The 9,251-nt window shown below is 30.6% G+C and overlaps 1 protein-coding gene across 4 annotated transcripts in view; it reads left to right on the forward strand.

The window, feature by feature from the left end:
* The window catches only part of LOC100209747 (contactin-associated protein-like 2), a 45,610-nt gene extending 36,684 nt beyond the window's left edge, over window positions 1–8,926 (forward strand). For all 4 annotated transcript variants that reach the window (XM_065810003.1, XM_065810004.1, XM_065810005.1 and 1 more), the window contains 3 exons: window positions 6,726–6,918; window positions 7,293–8,018; window positions 8,234–8,926. In XM_065810003.1, the coding sequence (XP_065666075.1) occupies window positions 6,726–6,918; window positions 7,293–8,018; window positions 8,234–8,553 (1,239 nt within the window). In that variant the 3' untranslated portion in view covers window positions 8,554–8,926. The remainder of the gene's footprint in view (window positions 1–6,725; window positions 6,919–7,292; window positions 8,019–8,233) is intronic.
* The last annotated feature ends 325 nt before the right edge of the window (window positions 8,927–9,251 follow it).

A 9,251-nucleotide genomic window follows, 5' to 3' on the forward strand; every position in this document is an offset into this window, starting at 1 on the left:
AAGTTTGAAGACACAGAACTGCAAGCAATACTGGATGAAGAGATCCAAAAGTGCTGGAAATGGGTGCCACATGAATTGAATGACAGGCAGATGGAAAAACAAAAAACCACATGTGGAATGTTGCTGTTACGACACGAAAGGAAGTCAGTATTGCATCGAATTGTGACTGGTGATGAAAAATGGGTTTATTTTAGGAATCCCAAATGCAAAAGATCATGGGTAAATCCAGGAGAAGCATCAACATCGACTGCAAAGCCTGATCGATTCGGAAAAAAGACAATGCTCTGTGTTTGGTGGGACTAGAAGGAAGTGGTGTATCATGAACTTCTAAAACCTGGCGAAACTGTTGATACGCAACGCTACCAACAACAAATGATCAATTTGAACTATGCATTGATCGAAAAAGGATCAGAATGGGCCAGAAGGTAATTTTGTTGCATGATAATGCTCTGAGTCATACAGCAAAAGCGGTCAAGGAAATGATAACATCACTTGGCTGGGAAGAGTTACCTCACCCGCCATATTCACCAGACTAGGCTCCTTCAGACTACCATTTATTTTCATCAATCGGACACGCATTGAATGAGCAACCCTTCAATTCCTACGAAGAAGTCAAAAAATGGGTCTCCGAATGGTTTGCCTCAAAAAACGATCAGTTTTATCGGCGTGGTATCCAAAAATTGCCAGAAAGGTGGTCAAAATGTGTAGAAAGCAATGGCAAATACTTTGAATAAAACATTTTTTACTTTTCAATTAGAAAATAGTGTTTTATTTTGAAAAAAAAATGCTCATTTCATACTTGTTGACCTGGTATATATATATATATATATATATATATATATATATATATTATATATATATATATATATATATATATATATATATATATATATATATATATATATATAACAGGTGATGCGGAAGTTATCGGACAAATCCTAATTTCATTATTTGAGCATAATAATTAGTTTTTGTGGTTTTATGCGTAGGCATAAACGTTCTATAAAATATAATTTTTATTATTTGAAACACAATTATTTAAAATGATTTTAAATGCAGCTGAACGAGAATCTTTTCGAAAGCGACTAAAAATGTTTTTTGTAAATAAACCTAATATAAAAAAAAAAAAATCGTAAATCATTTTGAAAAGGAACGATTTGCTCGAAGTACAATATATGATAACCTAAAAAGACTTGAAACTGTTCAATCGTTTTCTGATAGAAAGCACCCTGGTCGTCCGACATCCTGGACTAGAGAAAAGAAAGCCGAATTAACGAGACTTGTCAACAATCGAAAAGGGGTCAGTCAGAGAAAAATAGGTATTAAATTCGGTGTAAATCAATCGACAATTGGTTGTCAGTTAAAAAAAATGAATATTAAATATAGAAAACTTGAAAAGACTCCAAAATACACTATAGAACGACAAATAAAGGCAAAGAAAAGAAGCAGGAAACTAGTTAACCAACTCTATAACACAAAATCGCTTCTAGTCATTGATGACGAAAAATACTTTTGTTTTGCAGGGGACAACATGCCTGGAAATTCTGGATACTACACAAACAACAAAAAGACATGCCCAGAAAGTGTTCGTTTTATAGGAAAAGAGAAATTTCCAAAAAAATTATTAATGTGGATAGCCATATCTGACCGCGGTATGTTCGAGCCATTGTTTCGCACTTCCAAGGCTGTAGCGATCAATTCATCAATCTATATTAATGAATGTTTAGAAAAACGACTTCTTCCATTTATTCACAAGTATCATGGAGACTTTAACTATTTATTTTGGCCAGATTTAGCAAGTTCTCATTATTCTAAAGATTCTCTAATTTGGATGGACCAATATGTCTATTACATTGATAAAGAACACTGTGCTTCAACACTGTGCTTCACCATCAGTAGGTTCATCAGGAAGCTTCCTGATGAACCTACTGATGGTGAAGCACAGTGTTGAAGTAATCTAAAATTAAATAAGTGTTTTTACTAATTTATTATTGCTCTGTTCTTTTAGTACATTCAGCACTCTGTTTGTAGAATACACTAACGTAATTTATATATATATGTATATATATATATATATATATATATATATATATATATATATATATATATATATATATATATATATATATATATATATGTATATATAGTAGTAGTGGTAGTAGTATATATTTGTTACAACAAAAGTAAAAATAATTGACAAAATACAAATCATAGGCTGTCAGATAACAGTTAGTTTTAGTGCAGCTCGTATTGCAACTTTCACTAAGGAAAGCTGCGAGCTCTAGTAATATTAGAGTTTATCGAGGCTCGCTTTAGAACTGTTGACAGTTGGAGAACCGATTACTTTATCTGGTAACATGTTCCATGCATTGGCAATGCAATTGTTAAAAAAGTAGAAACAAGCTAAATTATTGCTGTACTTTTTACAGTGAAGTCTTTCTCTGTGGTTTACACTTGATGGAATTGTGACTCAAGTAAAGGATGGATGTAGGTGGAGTAAACTCAAGTAGAACGAATGTAGGTGGAGTATAGTTGTTTCCATAAAGAAGCATCACGAGATTAGAAAGTGTGTTTTAGGATGCCTAGCATTTGATTTGCTTTAAATGAGGCAATGATGGATTGGGTTTCTACTTAAAGATCATTGGTGATTTGAATTCCCAAGTCACGCTCAGGGGTGGTTGCTTCCAATGTAGTTCGTTATTGAACAAGGGCCTAATTTCTCCATTGAGTACTTGAAAGGAGTTAATTTTTTTTGGCTAAAGTGCATGACCTTGCATTTCTTTGCGTTTAGCTCCATGAGCCAAGATTTAGTCCAACGAACAGTTTGGTCAATATCTTATTAGAGTTGAAGTTGAGCAGCAAGTGAGTTGACAATGCATAGGATTTTAGTGTCATCAGCGTAGATATTGCAACTGTTTTCTTTGCTTATTACATTTGGCAGATCATTGATGAAAATGACAAATAAAATTGGACCCAAGACTGATCCTTGCGGAACTCCACTTGTTACAGGTAACTAATTCGATGGAGTGTCGCCAAGGATGACTTGTTGAGACTTGTTGAGTAGAAACGCTTTTCCAATTGAGAAGATTGCCTTCAATTCGGTACATTTTATAAAGTATTCAATGATGTGGGACTTTGTCAAAAGCCTTAGCAAAATTCAGAAATATGACGTCAACTGGTAGCTTTCTGGCTATATTTCCAGTCAAGAAGTCCATTGTTTCAAGGAGATTTGTAATGCATGCTTTTTTCTCCTAAAATCCGTGTTGACTATTTGTTAAAAGATTGTTTGATTTTAGATGCTGCATGATTGCCTTCTTAACTAATTTTTCCATTATTTTACACAGAATCGAGGTAAGGGATATTGGTCTGTAGTTTGATGGGTCGATTCTGAAGCCCTTCTTAAATAAAGGTGTTACATTTGCTTTGGAGCGTGAGATTGGAATTTCACCATTGTCAAATGACTTATGAAAGATGAGAGTAAGTGGAAAAGACATTTAGGTAGAACAAAAGCGTAAAATGTGAGGACTGACCTTATCTACACCTAGTGATTTAGATATATCTAGTGCTGAGATTTTCATTAGAGTGGCCAGAGTATCTAATGATATGCTATTGAGGAATGTGTTAGTTCTATGATCAAAACAGGGAAGATTGTCATTGGATGGCTCTTTGCTGAAAACTGATTGAAATTGATTGTTAAATGAGTTGGCTATTGTAATTTTGTCAGAGCTAATCTCACTGGAACTGTTGCTTCGCTTAAATGAGATCTGATTTATTACAGAGCATTTACTATTTATCTATGAAAACAGTCTTTTAGGGTTACGCTTATCATTGGCAAGAGCAATTTTGAAGGATTTCAGAGAAGTACAACTTAATTTTTTAACAAACTTTCTAGTTTCTCTATATTCCCCAACCAGGGATGTGATTTTCTATTTTGAACTGACATTACGAGCCCAGAACAATTTTTTAAGATGAGTAAGAGATAATAGTTCTTATGTCATCCATGGTTGTTTTTTAGGGGATGGTTTGTTTGGCATACGAGGGATGAATTGAAGACAACATTCATTGTATTTGTTGAGCCAAAGTTGGTAACATTGTTCTACGTTTATGTCTTTAAAAATAGATGACCAGTCAACCTTACTGAATACTTTGTTGATTTTTTTGTAGTTACCAAGCTTGTATATAAATTTAGAGCTGTTGAAATATGATAACTTTATGCTGGAAGCCAGTTTGTAATGCCAGGTGATAGAGCAATCATATTGATCAGACAAACTGAGTGGAGAACCGGTGTTGATTTCGCTAGCACAATATGGAGAGTCACATATGATGAGATCAAGAGTGTCTGTCATAGGGCGATTAGCAGGTTTGAAAGTAGGGACAATGACAATTTGGTGAAGATGACAATCTTGAAAAAGAGAGACAATATATATATATGTATATGTATATATAAAATAACTACAACTTGTAACCACAACTATAGTAGTCTCCTTGACTGTAGTGGCCTTAAAAAAACATGTAACATGATAATATGGAGTGTACATATATTATTGATTTTGAGTCATCAACCCACAGAGGGTATATCAACTGACAGTTTGTAGTTGGGCTAATAATTTATTAAAAAAAAGCATTTTCATTTTTTTTATGGGCCTTTTTTTAAATATTTTTTTAAAATATAGAATTAAAATATCGTAAGAAAATTGGAATTAAATTACACCAAGAAAGAATGTGACTTACACAGCCTAGAGGAAGTAGATTCAAAACTAAAAAATATATTATGGTCATGTCATGTCTTTCTGGAATTGTACCAACCCCTACTTTCAAAAAATAACACCTGGGAAAGTTTTAAGGTTTTAAGAAAAAAAAATTGTATTTTTGTGAAATCACCATAAGTCCTGTATGTTTCCTTATATGTACAATAAATATTTTGTTCAACCATAATTTATAAAGCTATAAAGTTTTTTAAAGGCTTTCAAAATGTTCACAAAAGACAGAGTTTTCATTTGATGGTATGTTGTTAAGTTCACAGTGCTTTCAACACAAAAACATATCACATGCCATTTGATGGCATGTAATATGTTCTTGTGTTGATAATAGTTATTGAACTAATGAAATGCAGAAATAAATGTTTTAAGCAAGTATTTTAATACATTTTCTGATGTGTCAACATGTATCAAGAACATATGTTCCCGAAAATTTCTGTTAAATCTTTGAAAATTAAACAAATTATCTACAATATCAGATATTTCCTGTCACCAATAATTTGATGATACCTACTCATGTATTAAAACACAAGGATAACCGAAATTAAGTATGCATTGTGAAAGACAAAACAATTTCAGAAATCATCTGACTAATTTATAGAAGGCTTCAAAATTATTTCTAATTTGAATTTGGATAAGAAATATTATCCCACAGCTATCTGTTCTAGTGAAAAAAACTTGTTTAAAAAGATGTAAAAGAACCAGCAGCTCGCCCAGGATCTTTTTAAATTTAGAATTAAAACATCTATTCAGTACAAAAATAAAATTAATAATTTAATTTAAATACTTATGTATGCACTGTCTTGCAATGTTTTTAAAATAATAAATTTAATCCAAACCAACCTGGTATTCAACTGGTTACAAATATCTCATCGAGCAGTTTTCTAACTGGTTACAATATCACACCAGGCAGGTTTTTATCTAGTTATAAATATCTCACCTAGTAACATTTTAACTGGTCTCAATATCTCAACAAGCAGCAACTGGCTACAAATAAGATTATAAAGTTATTGGTTTAGTAAAGTCAAAAACTATAACAACTTTCAAATACGAAAAATCATTGACCCCTGGCATTTTACTTAAAGCTATGTGCCATACTTTGACCGTGGTTGACATTGTTACTGGTTTACAATTAAAGCCTAGTGATTGCTACAAAAGTGGTTTATTCACAATGAGCAGAGCGAATCCTAAACTTAAAAGCTAAAATTTTAGCAGGTTGTTTTTGAATCATAAAAATAGTTCAATTTATTACTTTGAATACGAACTTACCCTATTAAATGAGAAAGTACTCTGAAACTACTTCCTCATTCAAGAGAAAGTAGTTTGAAACTTGAGAATACACTGATATGTGCATTAAGTTTCTCTAATCAATATTATATGTTAAACATATATTAATTTTTTTTGTGTGTTGTTTTAAACCTTTGTGTTTCTTTATTGCTTTTTATAAATTAATTTTAATTTGTATTTAATCATTTTTATTTAATTAGAAAAATTAATAATTTTTCTTTTTTTTTTTCAATTAAGAAAAATTTTGTTTGATAAAAATTTTATTCTTTAAATTTTTGCAAACAACTTCTATTTGAGGAAATATTTAAAGAAAAAGTGAAAAAGATTCAAATTAGCTTTATAGAGAAGCTTTAAAAATTTAATAAAATTTGATTTTAAAAGTTATTAAAATTAAAAATAATGAGTTTTTCAAATTTTTTATTTTTCAAGTTTTCATGTGGAAAATTTAGTTTTTACATATCGCAATTGTGTGAACTTAAAATTTCCTGAAAATTTTCTCAAATTTAATTACGATTTACACTGAGCGACTGCCTTGATAAGCATGATTCAATTTTTTCAAGTTTTATTTATTTTGTTTTTATTTTTTCATATTATTTTGTGGAATCAAGAAAAAAAATTTTTTTTTTTTTTTAAAAACAACTATATTTATTATATAATCTTAATTATATTTCACTTATTTAGTATGTAAATGGAAGAGTTTCTAATATCCGACAAATTGCTGAGGGACAAGAAGATTTTGGAGTTTACCCTGGTTGTGGTTCAGCATGTGTGTTGCTAAACAAACCTTGCAATTATGGTTACTGCGTTGATCATTACGATTCGTTTTCATGCAATTGTTCAGTATCACCATTCGACGGAAAATATTGTCAAAATGGTAAATTTGATTAAAAAAACCATTTAGAAATGCTTTCTTATGTGACAGTGCAGAAGTGACAAAACTTAGTTGAAAGGAGGCTATATGGCTTGTTAATTATTTCTTTCTTTAAATATTTAAAAATTTTAAAACAAAGCACCACTTAAAACCTCCATTATCATCCATTCTCATAGTACTTATGATATTAACTGAGTTAATCAGTTTAGTAACTAAATGAGTTATTCTTTTGAAAGCAATCACACCCGTCATTTTATAATCTGAGGGCCATAGTGTGCATGCATTTTAAAAATTCATAATTTTAGTACAACGATTTTTGACCAACAAATATAAATCTCATAATTCAGTCATTAATTATAAATTGGATTTTATTTTAGAAACCTACCCAAGGAGCTTTACTAGCAGCGACCATTTTTATTCATATGATTTTACAAAAGGAAATACTACAATTGTTGATCGCATTGCTCATGGCATTTTTGTTGTTGGGTTTAAAACTACCGAAGACAATGTTGGCTTAGCTCAGTTGCAGGGAATGAATGACCGCCATATTTCACTTGGATTAACCAATGGTTATTTGACCCTTTTTTACTCTTTAAAAATCAAAATTAGAAATTCTCTTGGAGTAGTGACAGATACGGAAACACAAGTTTTACGTATTACAGACCGTAAATTAAGCAACAACGAACATAATGTGGCAAGAGTTGAATTTTCCAATGAAGAAATATATCTTAGTGTGCCAACTTATGGTTTAAAAGTGGGTGCAAATGCAACAGAGCGTTTCATTGATGTTTTGAATAAGAATTTGGGTACAAAGATTGATTTATTTGGTGTTCCATCAAGTTTTTCTGTTGGTCGATTTACTAACGTTGGCATAGACTTTGGTCCATACACGCCATTTGCTCCGTACACTGGATGTATGAGTGGTGCAAAAATAATTTTCAATCCTTATCCTAATGCCACTATGAAGTTCCGTAAATCTTTTGAATTTGATATTTTCAAACTGGCACAAAATAAACCGTTGACTGACACTGATCAAAATCCATTTGGAGCATCAAGCGTTCCAGCACTACCGGGTTCATGTGGCCCACCTCTCCCATTACCAGGTATTTTACCATGCAAGCTTATTGTACAAAAAGATCATAACTATTTATTAGATATAAATGTTTTATTAATTTTTTGTTGTTAATTATTTTTTAAATATAAATTAATTCCGTAAACTGTTATTATGTTTACTTTTAAGTTACAATAGAAATATATTTATTAAAATATATTTATATTGTAATAAACATTCTATATATTTGTTACAATAATTTGCTAGGTGTTTTGCCCACTGTTGGTCCAGCAAGACAATTTTTTACTTTATCTCCTGGCTTGGACGACTCAGTTGTCCTTACGAAAGTTAACCCTATAGATCGAATAATATTGCTTGTCGCAATAGTTCTAGCAGTATTGTTTATTGTTATTATTGGTTTGATTTTTTGGTGTGCGGATAGAAACGCTAGAGAATATTATCGTCTAAAAAACGAATCAAAATCGTCAAAAATAACAAGTTATCCTAAAGGCGATGCTTTTGATTCAAATCCATATGTCGGTTCATCGTCCAAACAAAAACCTCAACAAGAGGACGACTTTTTATAAGTTTGTATGTTCTAATGTATTTTATTCTATTTATTCAAAGTTTGAGTTTTATAGGTTGTAAATTAACCTAATTGAAAGGTTTCTATAAAAAGTAACATTCAAAGGTCGCTGAGAAATTATAGCGACTTTGACGATATATTTAAATGATTTTTACAGAATTCTGCAGTATATTTTATTTATCAGAGTTCGAGTCGAAGTTGTTAGACTAATCGAATTCTTTTTGAATAATTATCTTTATTTTTATTATTAGTATCTTGATATTTTTGTAATTTTTGCATTTTTAACTTGTTAATTTTTTTTATTACTTTTTCTCTAAAAACTGTGTAAATTTATGCTATTTGTATATCAAAATAAATTTCCCAATGACTTTTTATTGCTGTTGTGTTAAATGATATTGGACAGCTATTTCTCCTTTTCTTTATTATTATTATTACTGTAATTAACTTTTATTATTCTAATTTATATTATTTTTTTACTCGACTTGAATAAGACTTTCTTAAACAAACTTTTTTTTACGGTTAAAATTATTTTTTTATGTTTGCGTAAACAAACTTTAGAAACACAAAGTTTTGGTCATAAGATTTTGATTAAACAGCAGACAATTTACAAATTATTTTTATATTTAGAAGTAAAATGTTAATTGCCATAGGAACTTAAAGAGCTTTTAACTCCTTTTTGTTGAAATTGACTAAAACTCA

Source organism: Hydra vulgaris, chromosome 11, assembly GCF_038396675.1.
Source record: "Hydra vulgaris chromosome 11, alternate assembly HydraT2T_AEP".
In the NCBI taxonomy this organism is placed as follows: domain Eukaryota; kingdom Metazoa; phylum Cnidaria; class Hydrozoa; order Anthoathecata; family Hydridae; genus Hydra; species Hydra vulgaris.